Source organism: Acytostelium subglobosum, assembly GCF_000787575.1.
Source record: "Acytostelium subglobosum LB1 DNA, scaffold: scaffold2, whole genome shotgun sequence".
In the NCBI taxonomy this organism is placed as follows: Eukaryota; Evosea; class Eumycetozoa; order Acytosteliales; family Acytosteliaceae; genus Acytostelium; species Acytostelium subglobosum.
This window is the reverse complement of record NW_012236530.1, coordinates 1,125,271-1,144,344: the sequence shown is the minus strand read 5'-3', so window position 1 is coordinate 1,144,344 and position 19,074 is coordinate 1,125,271. Positions and strand designations below refer to the sequence as shown.

Genomic DNA, 19,074 nt, shown 5'->3' with positions numbered 1-19,074 from the left:
TAATGATAGTTCATTTAATAAGTCTACTCATGATTGAAAATGTTGCTTTGACATCTCAATGAATGAAATGAGATTGACATGAACTATCACAACCAGACCATGCCTTGACCATTACCAACCATTGGTGTTATTACTATTTGTAATCTTGGTTGCCAAGTCCCTGCAGAGGTAACAAAGTTTGTTACCCTTGAGTGTGAAGCGATGACAATCTACCTTGGTGCATTTGAATAAAATCCGAGGTTCTTGCCCACCTTGAAGCCAATCATCTTGACACTTCTGCGAACAGAACAACTTGCTATATCTACCAATGGCGTTTAGATCTTTGCACTCCTTACACAATTGGCAGTTGACTGTCTGTGTCTGTCTATTGTTACTGCCGTAATCGAATGAGTTGGTGAAGATAGTCTCGTATCGATTCCTGGTTGTTTCAATTAATATGAGTTTGTGAGTTTTGTAGTTGATTTTATATTCGTTTGAATACATACCTTGTAGCTAGAGTATCTTTCTTGATCTTTCTATCAACCATTGTGTTGTTGTTTGCTGACAATACATCACCTTTGTGGAGATTGGTGCTGAATGTGATGGCGTCAATCATGTTGGCCAATGTCATTGGTGTTGATTTGCCAGCCTTGTTCGTCTGTCTAATAATACTCTTGATCGACCTGATTTGCAATGTCCCATCCAGACTGAGTGGAGGTGCGGACCACATCATCATTTGAAAATATGTCCTGAACATGTATGCATTGAATACAGAGGACTGAAAGAATGAGAGGTTGTCTGTGGTAATGGTGATGGGGAAGAAATGGACAGTGCGTGGGTTATCAGTCTCGATGATCCTCTTGATAAAATTGTGATAGTTGGCGATGGCATGTGTTCTAGCTCGATCGTTGATGGGGAAATTGTCTCGACCAGTGATACGATTGATTGTTCCAACCACTGGGCTGGCATAGATTTGCTCATATACACTCTCCTCAATGTGTGTTTGACTACCAAGTGTGATGATACCATGGTCATTGAACAGATGTTTGAGGAGTTCCATTGGAGGGAAAAGAATGACAATGCCAACCCTGTTCTCATAAAGATCAGGAATGATCTTTGAGAAGTAATAGTTGAACATGTGAGGGTCCCTAAACAATCGGTCGATTGATGATGTGATGATCTTACATGGTTCTCGACCTTTCAATAAATTTGAATGTACTCTGAAGAGAATGGAGTCTGGTTGTTGTTGTTGTTGTTAGTGTGTTGTCAACAACCTAGTTTTTGTTTCATTGTATTACAACATACCTGGCCATATAGTACGAGCAATGAAGGTCTCTAGCTCTTTGGTCTGCTGTTGTCCCTCAGGGTATTTGTAGAACATTGTTGCTGGTTGACTCTCAAATACCTGATTACTATTGACAGATGGAAAGGTCATAGTTGCCACAGTGGATTGAATGGGGATCGAACTAGAATCGGCATTTCGAATGCTTCCAGATGTACGACATATAATGTATCCTTCCGTGATATCTTTAAAGAATGGCATGAATAAGTCGTTGATACATGATGGTGTATTGATGATATCCTTGCTCTGATAATATCTCTGTGTATAGATCGAATGGTCATAGCAGAGTTGAATGGAATACTCCATTTGAGTGCAGTAGATTCTGAAAATCGCGTCAATGCCAATGATTGGATCAAAGTGTTTACCAAACATGTTCACTTTCTTCCTCTGTTCACCATTGTATTGAGTGAGTGAACCATTGAAGAATGGCGACCAGAAATCAGAAGAAAAGTCAATGTAGAGTCCACCTTGATAGTGCATTGTGTTGTTGGTGAATTGAAACTCCAACAGGTTGTTCAATACCATCAATCGAATGCCGAGATTCTTGAACTGTGTCCATATTGATATAAACTCATCCAATCGTCTGGTCAAACGATCAATGTGTACAACAATCACAACGTCACCATAGGATATCAAGGTGAGTAGATGTTGAAGTTGAACACGGTCGTTCATCGAGTAGAGATAGGATGATGAGATCTCCATTATTGCCAATGGTGCCAGATTGAGTGAGTCTATCGATACCTTTTCATTGTTCAATCGCTGAATGTTGAACAAGTAAAGAGGTTCCTTGTGAATGAGATCTCGAGCAAAGGAGAATGCCATTGACACTTGTGACACCATTTGATTCTGTTGTCCACCAGTGCTCTCTCGACAGAATACATAGACATTATCAGTGTCTACATCTACTGTTTCCATCATCATGTTGTTGCCTTTTGCCAAAGCTGATGCTGCTGTATATTGTTTGTTATGACGTACAAACAACAGAGAACGTTGAATCCTCAGATGGTCCAATCCCTTTTGAACAATATCGCCTAGAATACGACTGTGATTGAATTGTATCTTCAATGTGTTGTGACCTACAAATAACCATTTATCATCTTCTACTGTTGTTGGTTTGAATGATGACAACCATTCTGTAATGTCAATCTATTTAGAGTGTGTGTATATATAAGTAGGTAAGTAAACAATCAAATTAATGTTTAAAAGTTGCATTACACATACCACTATATGATGATTAAAGATTGACTGATCTTTGATTGAAAATGATTTGTTCTTGTTGTTGCCAAACTCTTTCAATAGATTATCATTCTTTAACAATATAATCAATCCACCTTGAATACCTTTGATCATCAGGTTCCTACAATCTACCACCATGATTGGTTTGGCTTCACCTCCAGGCACCACTAGATTGCACAGGCTACCAAGGTCAAACAACGGACACACTTGGTATGCGCATGGGATATGACTACGATTCTTGACAGTGTAGAGTACAGCAGTGTTGAATTGAATAGTTGGATATGGAATATTGGTAGTCATTGGTTGTTGAATCGATTGGACAATATGATACTTAAACACAAAGTCCATGAACTCCTTGTAGATAATGATCTCATCCCTTGTATCTTGACTGTTGATTGATAGTACAAAGTGGTCAAAGATATCTGGTGACCAATTCAACTGCTTCCGATTGACCATAGAGACCAAGAGATTGGCAATGATAAAGATGTGACTGGGATCGTGGGCCAGAGTAGAGAATGAATAGGGTAGTTTGGCTGCCAACATGATTGCATTGATCATATCAAGTTGATATGCACTACATGATTGAATATCCAGTTGCATCTGTTCAAACCATAATGAGTGAATGAATTTGTCTGGTTTGACAACTTTGGTTTGATTCTCTGGTACTTTCTCTACAGCTACTTGTTTTGCTTGTCCTCTGTCATCCTTCTGTTTCTTTGAATGTTGTTGTTGTTGTTGTTGTTTCTTTAAATTGGCTGCTCTGATTCCTCTCTTGCCTATCCAAGTAGGTACTCTAGTTGGTTCTTGTTGTTGTGGTTGTGGTTGTGGTTGTGGGCCTGGAGTACTATGATATCCATTGTGTCCTGATGGTACAAGTATGTACTTGACATCTTGGTAAAAGGCGTATACGGCGCTACATCCAATCAATTGAACCTCTCTTGGTAATGTATTGGTGGAACATATAAGAGAGAAGAATATGTAATATATCCTCACACCAATCTCTTGGTGAAGTTGATGGTAATTTGATTGATGTCTGTGTTGTTGATGTAGTTGATGTTGTTGGTTTAAAAGTAGTTTTTGTTGGTTGTTGAACAGTTGAACTGGAGGAGGTCTATAATTAGTTGATAAAGGATTAATACTTCTAATTGTAATAATTTAAATTCAATAATATTTACCACCTCGTCAATCAATATACTGGCCTTCAGGATATATGGCAAGGCTTGATAGGTAGTTATCTTGGGAGACAATGTAGTAGGATCAAACAAAAGACAAGTCTTGATATTCTTTGATTCTAACACTTGAATAAATGAGGAGGATGAAACTACTCTATTGATATTCTTTTTGGAATGTTGATTACTATCAATAAATTTACGATATGGTTTTACAAAAAATGAGAGATCAGACATTCTGGTGAATCATCATTTCAAATCATTCAAGATATTATTTATTTACTATTCATATTCTACTCAATAACAAGTTAAGCATATACTAAAGAATTATTATTGAGTAGAGTATAACAATGTAATTTAGTAGAATCAGTATTTGTACATAATATAATTGATACAATCCTATATATTTCAGATCTCATTTACCATAAAAAGCAACAACAATGAGTGTGGTGAGCAGTGGGTTTGATATTATCAAATAAAAGGATAAATCTAAAAAATTAGAGAATTGAGATACAAAATGAAATGATTTAGACCTAAACCATTGTGTAAGATCGCATGCTACAATCCAGAGACGGATATGAACCGGTTTTTTGCTTCATTGTCGGATAAAGCGAATTAAATTGAATTGGGCAACTTCACAAGCACCTTTGCCCGAGAGGTTAAGGGGCTGAGTTCAGGTCTCAGTGGCTTCGCCATCATGGGTTCGAACCCCATAGGGTGCAATAATTTTAATTGGTAGGTGGTCTAAAAATTGCCAGATTTACCAAAACAGTCATTGCCATCTTCAACAAATGCTCTATCATATAAGGGTTAGTATCCTGGACTTTGAATCCAGTCATCTGAGTTCGAATCTCAGTAGAGCAAATCCTTTTTGTTAATCACTAAACAGAAAAAAAAGAAAGAAGATTCATTTTTAAGTGGCCCTAAGAATGGCACGATCCTTCATTCTCTCTCAATTACCATGTTCTAAGTGGTGGATGGACACCATACTCTAGCGATCAAAGTTGTGAACTTATAGAAGCAAGTCATCATCAGGTGGAACCTAAAGTTATTGATTGAGATTGAGTGAGAAGTATTAAAAACCCTTTGTTATGAGAAGCATCCTCTCTTCACACCAAGATTGTTTGGTCCATCAGTCTCACTGATTGGTTCTCTAAGGATAACAACATTATCTTATAAGTCATATAATGTAATACATTACTTGAGCATTCACCAAGTGATCATTCGAGTGCAATTATTATTTTAATTTTCAAATTGGTTTGATATTTTTCCAAAGAGTGTTCACCTTGAGAGATTGTGAATCATTAACTTTTCAAACACAACAATTATACTACATCTAGGTGAGATACAACTGAGATTTATATACTTATATATATAGACTTATAATTGTATATATATTATATATAAATACATATATAATGTCATCAATATCACCTCTTCATTCTCATCCACTAGTTGATCAAGATGATCAAAGGATACCACCTGTCATCACAACTCCATTGAACAACAGCAATGGTAGTATCAATCATAATATAAATGGTCAACTACAACAACAACAACAACAACAAACATCATCATCACCACCAACATCAACATACCTAGCAACAGCATTATCATCTTCATCATCATCATTACCAACACCAACAACCGAAGAGATCAACACAATCATGTCATCAGTGGTGTCATTGAACAATCTATTACAATGCAACGAGCAGTATCATGAGATGTATCATGCATTCAAGAATCATTGCAAACAACAGAAGGACATATTATTCCATCTCTTGATATCTTGTTACTCGGCCATCAGACAGTACATCAAGCATGTGAACGCCGGCGACCTTAACGAGGCGCTGCAATCGGCACGCTTCATATTCAACACGTATTTGCCTCGCGATTCCATGCCCCTTGACATGGCCACATACACCAGTCTCAAGTTCCTCTCAGTACAGTCGCCCAGCACCAAGAAGTTAGAGTCGCTCCTGAACGACACGAGCTCAGGTCTATTCAACAGTACCGGTTATGATGCTGGTCTTGGTTTGTTTGGTTCATTAAAGACATCTAGTGGAGATATCCCAGCAGCAGCAGATAGTCAATTAGATAGCAGCAGCAGCGGCAGTAGCAATGGTAGCTTGGGCGGAATCAACCCAGCTACCACCACAACAAACACAGAGACAACTCAACAGGCGACGGATATCAACGAGCGAATTACATTGGGCCTATTCGATAAGGTCGACGAGTATATAATCACAAAGCTAGAGCCAGAGTACCAAAAGTTCAGCCATCAGTATCATCACGCACAGCTTCAGAAGCAGCAACAACTGAAACAGCAACAACTACAACAGCAACAACAAAAGTTGCTCTCACAGTCCAATGACTCGCCTCAAAGGGTAAGTTTGAATGAGTCGTGGCCTCGGGACCAACAAGGACAAGGACAAGGACAAGGACTAACAACACTTCCTATAGGGTGCTAGAAAGGTAGAGTTCAAGATACTACCAGGCGAGGTAGTAGGTGATGACAAGTACCCTGTATATTACATCGACAACCTCACTGGAGAGTTCATCCCATCGATATTGTACCCGACAAACTTCCGTTTGATCTTTGTCAGCAAGCTCACGTATACTGAGAACTTCTCGATACCATTGGCAACGATCTATCGCATTGACCGTGTCAATCATATAAAGGTGGAACAACTCATCGGGCTCTGGTGCAAGGACTTTAGAAAGGTGGAGTTCTTTATCATACCGCGCGAGCTCTACCCATCGTCCGATCCCAACCCACAGCACGACCACACCGCGCCATTGATTGGTGCACTGCGACAGATGGCTTTCCCGCTTGAGCATACACAGCTGTTTGCCTACAAGTTCAATCTGGTGCCGGATGAGGCCGCCGGCGATGGATGGCGCACCTACGATCTGTTCTCCGAGTTTATTCGTCAAGATCTCAACTTTAAGCTGTGGCGCACATCCGATGTTAACTGCGAGTATGAACAACCGACATATCCTGCACGATTCGTCGTCCCCGATTGTATCACAGACGACGAGCTGCGCGTAGCAGCTGGCTTCAGATCAAAGGGTAGACTGCCCACCGTGTGCTGGGTGAGTCGCGAGGGTGTGCCACTGGCGCGTAGCTCGCAGCCAATGGTCGGCATCACGCGTGCTCGCTGTGCCGAGGACGAGAAGTTGGTCGAGATGATAAGGACGTGCTGCCCATCCAACCGTCCTCTGTACCTTTTGGACGCGCGTCCAAAGGCCAACGCCATTGGTAATCTGGCCAAGGGCATGGGCTACGAGATGTCCTACAATTGCAACATCGAGTTCTTGGGTATTGGAAACATTCATGCCATGCGAGATGCCGTCAACAAGCTCGAGCAGCTGGTCTACACTTCAAACACCCCACCCAACATTGACGACGGGTGGCTGGGCGCACTCGAGGGCACCAAATGGATGGACCACATCCGAGCGGTACTCATTGGTGCTACACGTGCTGCCGAGCTAATCAACACTGGCAACCCAGTGCTGCTGCATTGCTCTGACGGATGGGATCGCACATCGCAGCTGTCCTCGCTGGCACTACTACTACTCGACCCATACTACCGTACGATCAAGGGCTTCCAGGTGTTGATCGAGAAGGAGTGGTTGTCATTTGGACACATGTTCAACACACGTGTGCGTCATGGAGATCGCAACTATTACACAGACTCACAGCGCTCGCCAGTCTTCCTGCAGTTTATCGACTGTGTCTATCAGGTGCAATGCTACTATCACGACTTTTTTGAGTTCAACGAACAGTACCTCATCGCGATACTCGACGCGCTGTACAGTTGTCAGTATGGCACGTTCCTGTGCAACTCGGACAAGGAGCGCGTCTCCATCAAGACCAAGACCGTGTCGCTGTGGACGCAACTCAACTCGCCATCGATTCGACAGCACTTTACCAATCCATTCTACAACCCCAACAGGCCCCGTGTGCCCAGCCCTATGCCAGTCTGGCGCGGCGAGCATGTCCAGCTGTGGCGCACCTACTACTATCGCTACTACCGACAGCCATCCAAAGAGCCAATCACATTCGAAACGATTGCTCTGTCACTCAAAGATGAGAACAAGGAACTAAGAGCCAAGCTTGAAGAATTACAACAACAGATTGAGCGTATGAAGTTGGCACCAACAGCACCAATGATTGAAGGCTCAGAGGCCCAGAATGGGTCGTCTTGATGATAACAACAATGAAAGAATACGACAATATACAACAACAAACTACCTCATGATGGTGATTACGACAATGATGATGAGCAGCGAGAGCTCTAGCTGGACCTTAGATAGATACCCCAGTAAATAGTGCACAGTTGGTTGAACTACTCTACATAATATTATGACTCTTTGATTCTTTGATTGATTGATTGAGAGAATGATCGATCGACTTATTGATTGAGTGTCCATGGTGGACCATGAAACTATCCTATCCTTATATGGACAGATATTGATCATCACCTGATCTAACCCTATATTAGGTTACAACTGGATGACCTGTCAGACAGATATTGTCGTCAGAGCTTCCAGCCATTTTTATTTTAGAGTCATTTGATGACATGAATTATCACAATCACTCAATCACATACCAAAGGGGAATAGATAGAGGTACAGATACAAGTGATCATCATGGATTCATTACCAGATCTCATTGTGAGAAGCATCCTCGATGAACTTGGTGACAACCAACCTGATCAGATATTTGACCAACTCTGCTTGGGACTGTCATCTAAACATTTGTTCCGAGTGTATTCAAATAGACGATGCAATGTGGAGGTCAACAACTCGAGGTGGCACTTTAAGGCCTCTTCCATCACACCAGGCATGCTACCACCTCAACTCAGATCACTCACGCTTGGCAAGCATTTCAATCAACTTCTCGCACCTGGCACATTGCCAAGCTCTTTAACATCGTTGGAGTTTGGAAAGTCGTTCAATCGCATAATCAATCTGAATGTATTGCCTCCTTCATTGGCGACGATATACTTTGGCCTTATATTCAATCGATCGATCGTCCCCGGTTCTCTTCCCGACTCGCTCACGAACATCACCTTTGGTCCGGGCTTTAATTGCCAGTTGCAACCTGGCATGTTGCCTCCATATCTACTCAATCTACAGCTGAATGGCTATGACAAGCCCTTGGAGCCGGGCACTCTCCCCTCATCAATCACCAAGTTGGAGCTGGGCAAGCAGTTCAAACAGGTGCTCCAACCTGGATCCCTACCCAAGTCCCTCACCAGCATTAACTTTGGCGGCTACAAATCTGAGCTCAAGAATGATCTCCTCCCGCCCTCACTCTTATCATTGACTATGGATCGCTATAACAACCCGATCATGCCTGGTACTCTGCCCCACGGGCTTACATACTTGGACTTGGGCGCATACTATGATCACCCATTTGAGGAGGGCACTCTCCCTTCGACCATCATCACACTCAAGTTGAGCAAGTCCTACAGTGAGCAACTCAAGTCAAGCACGCTGCCCACATCACTACTCACTCTAGTCATGGGCAATCGATACGATGATCGATTGAGCAATGAATCTTTGCCGCCACTTCTCACTAGTTTGACCCTTAGTTGTTCATTTGGAGGGACTATTGATTTGGGCGATATTCCCTGCTTGACTGACCTCAAGTTTGGCTCGGACTATGACGAGGAGATTGATGCCGCTGTGTTACCAACGAACCTGACCTCTCTCACTTTTGGCTATTCATTCAACTCACATATCAAGGGCAAGCTCCCATCAACTTTGGTCACACTATTATTTGGATACTCCTTCAACAGGGCATTGCCATCTCGATTCTTCCCGAACTCGCTCACAGACCTCAAGTTTGGCGCAAAGTTCAATCGAGCGATCAAACCCAAGACCCTCCCCGAATCACTCACGAGTCTAGAGTTTGGCGAGTTCTTTGAAAAGGAGTACTTGGCCAAGGCGTATCCAGGGCGACTCCACTCACTCTCATTGCCAAAGCAGATGTGGGATTCAATCCCGCCCTCAGTCCAAGTGCTGAGATTCCAGTTGGCTCAGAACAAGTATGACAGGATAATGTTTGCACATGGTGTTAACAATATGATGAAAGAGATACATATACCAATAGAGAGTTATACATTGTGGTCAAGTGTATTGGGATACTTTGGAACAATTATAAGAGCTTATCCAAATGTAGAGACCTATTACCTCTATATCCAAACACCAAAATTGGAGAAACATTATGATTACTACGTTGTATTCAGGAAGACTAGTATTAACCATGTACTATGTCTTGTACAGTATACTGGTGACCATGCACAGAATACCTACTTCAAATATCTGGACCTCTCTAATCAACTCTCATCTGATGAGTCTGAGGCAGAGTAAGAGTCAGAGTTTGAGTGATTGATTGATCGAACAAATAAAGTACATATTTGGGTTGGATATACCCTAACGGATCAATCAGAGTCAGTCAGTTATCCATGACCTGGAATGATCATTCCAAATCCAGCAATCATACACTCACACACAAATTGTCAAAGCGCGCAAAGTCATGTTCAACACGAATAAAGTGAAGATTGGGAATGAATGCATGAATGATCATTCGAGCCCCAAACACAATCAGTTAGTATAATATATATTACATCATATAACTATCAGACAGACAGTCAGACCACAATGGAGGAAGAAGTGTTTGCTGAACCACTCGCAAGATTGGTCTCCCTACTAAAGAGTCCAAGTGGCAATGCTTCGGCTACAGATAATGAACTGATGCAGTTCTTATGGGCACAGCGTGCAGTCTTTGTTGCAGATCGTTTCATGAAGGTCAAGGCACGCGCATCACAGACAGAGTCGGATAGAATCAGAGCTGATCTCAAGTCAAAGAAGCAGTTCACATTCGGTGGGCGAATCATTGAAGTCATCGACGAGTTCTTGACCATTGCATTCCAACTGTCCGATAGACTTCAACTAGATGAGTATCTCTCATGTCAAGTATTGGCACATGTTGTCGAGATGGTAAGTGTTGTTGTAGTCGATCATTCATTCAATCAATCAAACAGTCGTGAACACTCACTCATTCAATCAATCAATCATAAACACACAGACATCATCACGAGATGCCAACACATTACTGGACCTATCAGAGGACTTTATATATCATAGTAGATCATGTTATCTTGATACTCTTAGGAGAATATTGGATGTATGTAGTTGACATGATCAATTATCTGCCTCGTTCGATCACTCACTCACTCAATCAATCTATATCGATCAATCATACAGTACTTGAATGAAGAGAATGGAGAGAAGAATAAGATGGATATATTACAGAACTATATATGCGACTTGTTGTCGACTCAGGACTGCATTGCAACAGTGTTGTTGAGGACATTGGAGGAGAAGATTAGAAACATTACCGTTCCTACCAATCTGAGAGAGTCTGGTTATCGTGTCCAAGAGTGCATAAAGATAACAGAATGTCTATTCTTGTTAAGCTTCCAAGTATGTAGCAATTCATCCAGATGGCCTGGCCTCGTCCACTCACTCACTTGCTCTTCACGATCACGCCACCCTACAGTTCACACTCAAGGAGGAGTCGATAAGATCAATCTTACAGAGACTGAAGGAGGCCTCGAGACTTTATAGCAATCAGACTCAGACGTCGACATTCTACGCGCCACTATTCCAGATCACCTATTCGTTGATGCTCAATGTCTTTGTATTGTTTGTCGAGCCCAAGGTCAGCCTGATGAATCCAATCGAGAGGAAGCCATCAATCAACACTGAATTGACCTCTAGTCAATTCCTCGACAAGATCCAAACAGACATCAACACTGATTGGGAGCATAGTATGTTTGCCTCTTTGATTGATCGATCAGGTCTCATCGTGTGATCTGGGACTAACCCCTCCGCCACTCCACTCCAATCCAATCAACACTTTAGACTTGCCAATCCAATCAACACTTAAATCATTGTTCTATCTGATGCGCATCAAGGAGGAGTATGAGGACTTTGATCAATACCTCTTGAAGGCATTCCCACAAGATAGGAATGGAGCTGAGTTCCTGGCCAAGGTAGTCGAGGCACCTCAATTCAAGTCATCAGCACTCGTTGGCTTCTACTATTACGTCCTTGACGAATACGCTTGCAACCTCATCCAAGTATTCCAAATCGATAAAAAGAATCAATGTAAGTGGAATGATTCCAACCCCAGCCCCAGCCTCCCAGCTCACATACTCACCCCCACTCGATCAATCAATCAATCAAAAAGACTTGCCATTCCTCAATAGCTTCAACCAGTTCTTGACGAGCATTTATAGCAATGGAGCACAGTCGTCCAAGAAGTTCTGGGAGTTCTCAGAGAACTGTGGATACCTTAAGATGTTGTGGCTTCAGTTACCCAACCCACTGATCATCACTTCATTCAGGATGATGGGCGCACTCACCGTGTGCAATGGTATTGAGGTGTACAACTTCTTTACAAAGGACTCGTCGCAATTCACTTGGAACAAGATATTGCAACATATGCAATTCTACGTCGAGGGACTCAATCAACCCAACACTGAACTGTCGCCAAATGACACAGAGGCGCTCAATGCCTTCCTCTGTCTCATCACCGAGGTCATCAACTACTCGCCACACCTCGCCCAGATGCTCAGTCGCAGCACCTCAATCCTCCAGCTATTCTTCCGTTACATCACTGCGCCCGTCTCTGTTGGCCTCAAGTCCACCACGCTCAAGGCCATCACAGCCTGCGCCAAGTACCAAGCATATGTACCAGAGGTAAGGCACCCCTGTCCTCGATCAATCAATCAATCAATCAAACATACTTACAAGATACATTACACTCATATTAGATATGGAGACTTCTGAACGAGTCACAGATATTCCCTGCTGGACTGCGAATGGAGTCACAGAGCTCGGAACATGGCGAGTTCCCATTCACTCAGCAGTTCTTGGAGCTGTTCTATCAGCTGATACAGGCGTCGCCATTCTTGTTTGATCGGTCCAACGATAGATTGATGAGTGGATACTTGGAGCACATCATGAACCTATTCTCATCATTCAACAACAAGGCCTTTATCAACATTCAGGACAAATGGAGATTCACACTGACCATTCTCAATATCTTTGTCTTTTGTCTCTCACAGTTCAAGCATGCCGTTGTCAACCATCACATCGATCGCTCGCATCCAGTCTATGCACTCTACCTCGAGCTCACCAAAGACAGCCACAATCTCACTCTTAAGACCATCATTGCCATTATCGAGACTGCCTCCAATGAAGATGTAAGTTAGTCTACTCATTCAATGGAACTATTCCAATCACCCAACTAACACACACCGATCAGATTACACAGGCCAACGAACCAAATGAACTGTTCCAGATGACATTGTGTCGTTGCTTGGACATTTTGTTGTTCGTGTCGGACAGCACAGTGTACTCGGTGGAGGATGCACGCTCGACAGTCACTCATTTGTCATCGATGAAGTCGTCGCCAATCATTAGTATCGCAAAGTTGGTCGATCACGCCAACAAGGAGATCGGCCTCAAGGCACTCAGACTGATCTACTCGTTCGAAGTGTACACACAGCGCATCTCCACCCTGTTCCTGGCATCGCCATCGGCCGATGCGCTTCTAGAGAAGTTTGTCAAGGTGCTCGACTTCTCTGAGCCCGAGCAGGAGGACTACACAGGTGGCTTCTATCAGCAAGAGTCGCACTTCCAGCAGTATGGCGCCAACTCTATCCAGTGGACGATCGCACAGCTCATCCTATTCTGTCTTGAGAAGACGGCCAACAACAGCAACTACACTCTGGCACATTTCCTGCTCGGATGTCCATCCACGTACGACCTGTCGCAAGACTTTGAGATCAATGCTCGCACATGTCTTTCGGTCATCATCAAAAAGATGTCAACACGCGAGTTTGTCGCCAGGTACCCTCACCTCAACGACTGTTACCACGACATTGTCCACAAGATGACTTCCAATCCAGCCACGAGCAGACCAATGATCAAGTACCTCAAGATCAACTATTATCGCGACAGCATCGCCCTGCTCAAACAACAAATTGCAGAAGCCAGCGTGCCCGGCTCTGAGCGTCTAAAGGGCGCACATATATCCTCGTTGTCCTGGCTGCTCAAGACCATGGCCATCACGGGCCACACCACCTCCGACCTCTCGACCAAGGCCTACTTCTCCAGTTTGTTGGGCGGCCAGCAGATCACAGCACTTGACAACCAGGCGCCTGGGGCCATCCAAGTGCTCTCACTGTTCAACATCATCGACTTTACGTTCCCTGAGTTGCAAAAGCCCAGGATCTTTGAGATGTCGCCAGTGCTCGAGTCGACCTGTCTCACAACATACCGCGACTGCCAGGTGATCGATCTGCCCCTGCTGCGCAAGCATCTCGAGAAGGACAGTCGCTACCCCTCCACCGCCGAAATTGAGAAGGAGCTCGAGACATGTGCCCGACTGAACGCATTCATCACACTGCTCGGATCAAAGACACGCGCACTCGAGGGCTGGAAACAGTTTGTCAACGACTCATTCCTGCAGCTAGATCTGATCATGTCGATCGACGAGGTGATCCCGTTGGAGCTGCTCCAGCGTCTGGCCATGGAGTTCTTCAACGAGCGCTATCCAGTGGCTTGCGGCGTGTCCATTGGCTACACGATTCTCACTCTGCTCTCGGTGCTCAAGATCAAGAAGAACTCATACCCACTCAACACATTCAACGAGGTGCTAGAGACCAAGATCAAGGGCATATTCGAGGGCTTGCTCCAGACTGTTTTGCGTTCGCCCTACCAGCCAATCAGGGGCATTGCCTACACGGCCATCATCAACTACCTCCAGCTGACGCAAGAGGAGCAACAACAGCAGAAGGACCATCCACTTGGCTCCTCCACCAATGGCACCACCTCATCAATCAGACTTGGCGGCCACCCACCTCAAGCCGACGAGCTAAAGTCAATGGAGCGATACAACTTGATCCTGATCACAAAGGTCGAGGACCGATTCATCCGCATTCTCTCTGCCGACTGTAACTCATTCTCGAGCGGTTGGAAGATCGCCGCACTCACATGTCTCCAGATGTTAGTGGCGGCCGACCCACACCGCGGCAACCGTACACTCCGATTCATCGAGGACAAGGGTCTGATTGGCAGCGTCGTACAGGAATGCGCAAGACTACTGGGCAACAGCTGGGAGAAGGTTGGAATGAGGGAGCTTCGCGTCTACGAGGCTCAGATGTCGCTGTTGCTTCAAGTGTCGCAGCAGCAGGACGGTGTGCGCGTGTTGATGAACAACAACATCATCAACTGTCTGCAGCAGTGCCACTTCTTCAATCACATGCCAACCGAACAGGACACTGCCGATGGCATCTTTTTGCACCTGCTGATCCCCGCACTGCGTCTGTTGGCCGGTCTGTTCCTGCTGTCAAACGATCGCCTCGATGTCCACAATCAGATATCGACATTTGTGGCCACACACTCTGACCTGTTCAAGGTGATCCTGCAGGACTCGCATCAACATATCACCACTTCAACACTCAGCATCCTCCAGCTCACAGTGTTTATCTATGCTCAGATATCCAAGCATGCATCGATCGAGCACCAGGTACATCTGAACAAGACACACTCATTGCTATTGGCACTGTTGTCCAAGTATAGCAAGACCACCAAGAGTACAGAGGTCGTTGCCAGTAGTGATGAAGAGATTGAGCTCAAGTCCAGACAACAATTCAACAACATTGTCAAGGAGAAGAAGTCCCTATTCGATGTCGATGTCAAGACCCAGATCACATTGTTATGTCGAGACATCCTATTATATTGTAGAAGAGTGTCCATATTGTCAGGTAAGTTAGCTGGCCTTGAGTTCAGGTCCATGTCCACGTCCACTAACATTACATCACATCAATCAATCAATTAGACTCCAAGTTTGGAACGATTTGCTTCACTTCCAACGTATCAATTTCCAAGATTGGCGCGACATCTGGATCACTACCATCAATGGACCTGCCACTCAAATATCTTGTGGACAGTCTGATCGACTACAATCAAAGCGCAGAGCTCATCACTTTCCTTACATACAACAATGACAATGTGGAACAGCTCTCCAACGTACAATATAAACAAGTATGTGTACCTTGCCTTGCCAGGCCCACTGGTACCATGACCAGGATGACTAACGCGCACACTTATCTTTAGATACTGGCACAAGACGATGAACTCTACTTCAACATAACACAGAGGAATCAGATGGTGCAACAGAAACTTGGTCAGATGTTGGCCGCGGCCACAATGCAAAGGAGTGTGCTGGTCGAGAATATTGAGTCATTGTTGTTGTTGGTCGTCTCCCATGCATTCTACTACTCATGCTCGGTCAGCTATCTGTTCACTCATCCAGTGTCCACCAGCTCACCAGAGTTGCTCTCCTCTTCCCAACAGCAGAGATCGTCCACTGTTGGAACGGCATCGACCACAAGCCCAAGACTCACCTCGTCGACACATGGCGCACTTGAACTGAGCGATCTTTCGACCACACCAGTTAAGCGTCCCACAGCCACCACATCCTCCATCTTCCAAGAGTCCAAGGCCCCCACTTTCACCACTCAGAAGCTTATGAGCAGCGTCGTTGGCTACTTCAAGGGCAGCCAGAATGGATCAGACAGCACCATGAAGATTACCCAGACCACCTCTCCACTGGCCAACTCACTTAGATACATGTCACAGATGCAGACGCCCAACTCTCTTAACAACCCATCCTCAGTACTATCACCCGAGGAGAGTCGCGAACTACTTGCCAAACTACGCAACATCTTTGAGATGGAAGTGCCTTCATTGAACCAACGTCTTTGTGACTCTATTCAATCTCTTCACGAGGTAAGTTAGACAGTACTGAAGTTGTCAACAATGTCATCTAACATTCATTCATTCAATCAATCAAACAAATAGAAGTCTGTCATGATTGAGCTATTGATGAGGAAGCTTCAAGACTTGTTGCATAGATCATAAGGTCTCCTGAGCAAGGACAACACAATAAAGATCATCTAAAACAATCAATCTATCATTGGAGTACTTGGGAGGTGAGAAGAAGACGATGAAGAGTAGACATTGAGATAGATATTATACGGGTAGAAGATCCACCAACAGAGACAAATGCTTTGTTAGAGCTTGGCCTTTATTGGTGCGTCGTTTACTTTGACTCGTAGATGTGTGGGTTTGGCTTGGCAACAGAGAGCAGCTCGGACTCGTTGAACCAGAGCTTGATCTCACGCTCGGCGGAGGCGGGGGAGTCAGAGCCGTGGATGATGTTTCTGCCGACATCGATGGCGTAGTCACCACGGATGGTGCCTGGGGCGGAGGAGAGTGGGTTGGTGGCACCGATCATGGCACGAGCGGTGGCGACGACACCCTTACCCTCCCAGACCATGGCGACGACTGGGCCGCTGGTGATGAAGGTGACCAAACCTGAGAAGAATGGACGCTCCTTGTGCTCCTCATAGTGAGTCTGAGCAATCTCGACGGTTGGGACGAGCTGCTTGAGACCGACGAGGACGTAACCTCTCTTCTCGAAGCGGGCAATGATCTCTCCAACGAGGTTGCGGGCAACTCCGTCTGGCTTGATGGCAATGAAGGATCTCTCGGTAGACATGTCTAAGTAAGTTTTAATGTGTGTGTATGTTTGTGAGTCGAATACTGAGTTGTTGCTGTGCTCTGTTCATTCTTTTTGATCATCATGAACGTCATCTTCAATTTGATTTTTTTGATTTTTATTTTAAACCTCAAAGAACGAAGTTCATTAACTCTAACTTATTTTTGTCTTTATAATTAATCAAAGACAACATTATTATAATTAATAAGAATTATTATTTTTGTGTCTTCTAATTTAATACCATGGGTGGAATTTACATTATTGAGTTATTTTTCGGTCTCACAAAGTATTGAAAGATGCATAGATGAGTTAAGTTTTATCCAGTGATTGACAGAGTTGGTAAAAGAACGAGGACCAGAACAACATTCCAACTTGGAAGCACCAGAAGAGAGTGATGATGTTGGAAGTTGGGTTCGAATAATACGAGTTTGAGACAATTAAAGTTGAAGAAATGGATCTTCCCAGAACTGAAAAACAATTCAAATGGAATGTATCAATTGAATGAATCAAGATAATGTAAATATTATTATTTGTTTCAACAAATACCTAATTGATGAGATTGATTGCCTTGATACTCCTCCAACCAAAAAATCTTCTTTATTTCAGATGATCGATCAATTTTGGCTTTTCAGGGAATAAAAATAAAAACTGGATCATATCTAAGTCTTGGAATCAATCAAAATAGTTTATTTTGATTGGGGATTAAAATATGAAAATAAACCAGGTAGTTTAACCATTAATCAATTGGTATAAATAGACATAGAGTGTTATTATATAATATAATTAACATATATATTATTATTATTATTAATCACATCAATCAATCAATGTTCTCTATTAACATTAAACTCATCAAGGTCATTTGTTTGATGACTTTATTAACTCAAGCTTCCCTTGGACAAGGTATTAAGGGTTGGAAGGCCCTCACGACTGATGATGCCAACCACCTTGCCCAAGATTTTAAGTCCCGCACTGGAATGGTCACTAGTCAAGGCTGGGGAACCTGTGCTTTCATGTGTTTTGGTGCGGTTGTGACCATTGTCGGCTGTGGAGTCTGTGTTTGGTCTGGTACTTGTACGGCAACTAACCCATTAAGTGGCGTCTGTATTGATGCCAGCACCAGAATGTGGAACTACTGTGTGTCTGCCTGTAGCAACAATTTTGGCAACCTTAGCCAGATGAATGGTCCCGAGTACTTGTGCGCAGCTGCAGAGGTCGCCAATCGTATTGGTAGTGGAATTAACGGTGGTTCATGGAATTGGTCAAACGAGTCTGGAGACTACATCAATTCACATTGTCAAGTATATAATCCACCAAATGGAGGTTGTGGACGACTAAATCCAGCATGTTGTCCAATAGTCAATGGTCATTATGTATGTGGATAATATACAATTGTCAACATTATCAAAAAATAATAAAATATTATCATTTTGATCACTCTTCAAATAACAATTCTAAATTTTGGCGGGATCACCTCTCTTTTTTTTTTTTTTTTTTTTTTGAATATTGGGTATCATTTATGTGGGACCTCCTCATCGCCGTGGGAGGTCACCTCAAAAAAGATATTTATAAAATTCTTTCTAGTTGAAGAACAAAAAAATATTTGCTCTACTGAGATTCGAACTCAGATGACTGGATTCAAAGTCCAGGATACTAACCCTTATATGATAGAGCATTTGTTTTTTCGCAAAGAC

At 43.5% G+C, this 19,074-nt stretch overlaps 5 protein-coding genes across 5 annotated transcripts; 3 read left to right on the top strand and 2 right to left on the bottom strand.

The window, feature by feature from the left end:
* Positions 1-111: 111 nt before the first annotated feature.
* On the bottom strand, positions 112-3,157 carry SAMD00019534_012220 (hypothetical protein; the record flags this gene model as incomplete). Its single annotated transcript, XM_012903189.1, has 4 exons — positions 112-418; positions 486-1,215; positions 1,285-2,467; positions 2,543-3,157. 4 exons carry the CDS (start codon positions 3,155-3,157, stop codon positions 112-114), a joined length of 2,835 nt encoding a protein of 944 aa, XP_012758643.1.
* A 1,987-nt stretch (positions 3,158-5,144) lies between these two features.
* SAMD00019534_012210 (hypothetical protein) lies at positions 5,145-7,938 on the top strand (the record flags this gene model as incomplete). Its single annotated transcript, XM_012903188.1, has 2 exons — positions 5,145-6,113; positions 6,190-7,938. The coding sequence occupies 2 exons, from the start codon at positions 5,145-5,147 to the stop codon at positions 7,936-7,938; spliced, it is 2,718 nt and encodes a 905-aa protein (XP_012758642.1).
* A 444-nt stretch (positions 7,939-8,382) lies between these two features.
* On the top strand, positions 8,383-10,110 carry SAMD00019534_012200 (hypothetical protein; the record flags this gene model as incomplete). The annotated part of the gene is made up of 2 exons (XM_012903187.1): positions 8,383-9,785; positions 9,987-10,110. The coding sequence occupies 2 exons, from the start codon at positions 8,383-8,385 to the stop codon at positions 10,108-10,110; spliced, it is 1,527 nt and encodes a 508-aa protein (XP_012758641.1).
* A 291-nt stretch (positions 10,111-10,401) lies between these two features.
* SAMD00019534_012190 (hypothetical protein) lies at positions 10,402-16,740 on the top strand (the record flags this gene model as incomplete). Its single annotated transcript, XM_012903186.1, has 11 exons — positions 10,402-10,740; positions 10,829-10,927; positions 11,008-11,226; positions 11,303-11,573; positions 11,668-11,913; positions 11,996-12,507; positions 12,582-13,013; positions 13,076-15,581; positions 15,656-15,861; positions 15,934-16,608; positions 16,681-16,740. 11 exons carry the CDS (start codon positions 10,402-10,404, stop codon positions 16,738-16,740), a joined length of 5,565 nt encoding a protein of 1,854 aa, XP_012758640.1.
* Positions 16,741-16,921: 181 nt separating this feature from the next.
* SAMD00019534_012180 (hypothetical protein) lies at positions 16,922-17,380 on the bottom strand (the record flags this gene model as incomplete). The annotated part of the gene is made up of 1 exon (XM_012903185.1): positions 16,922-17,380. The coding sequence occupies one exon, from the start codon at positions 17,378-17,380 to the stop codon at positions 16,922-16,924; it is 459 nt and encodes a 152-aa protein (XP_012758639.1).
* Between the last annotated feature and the right edge of the window lie 1,694 nt (positions 17,381-19,074).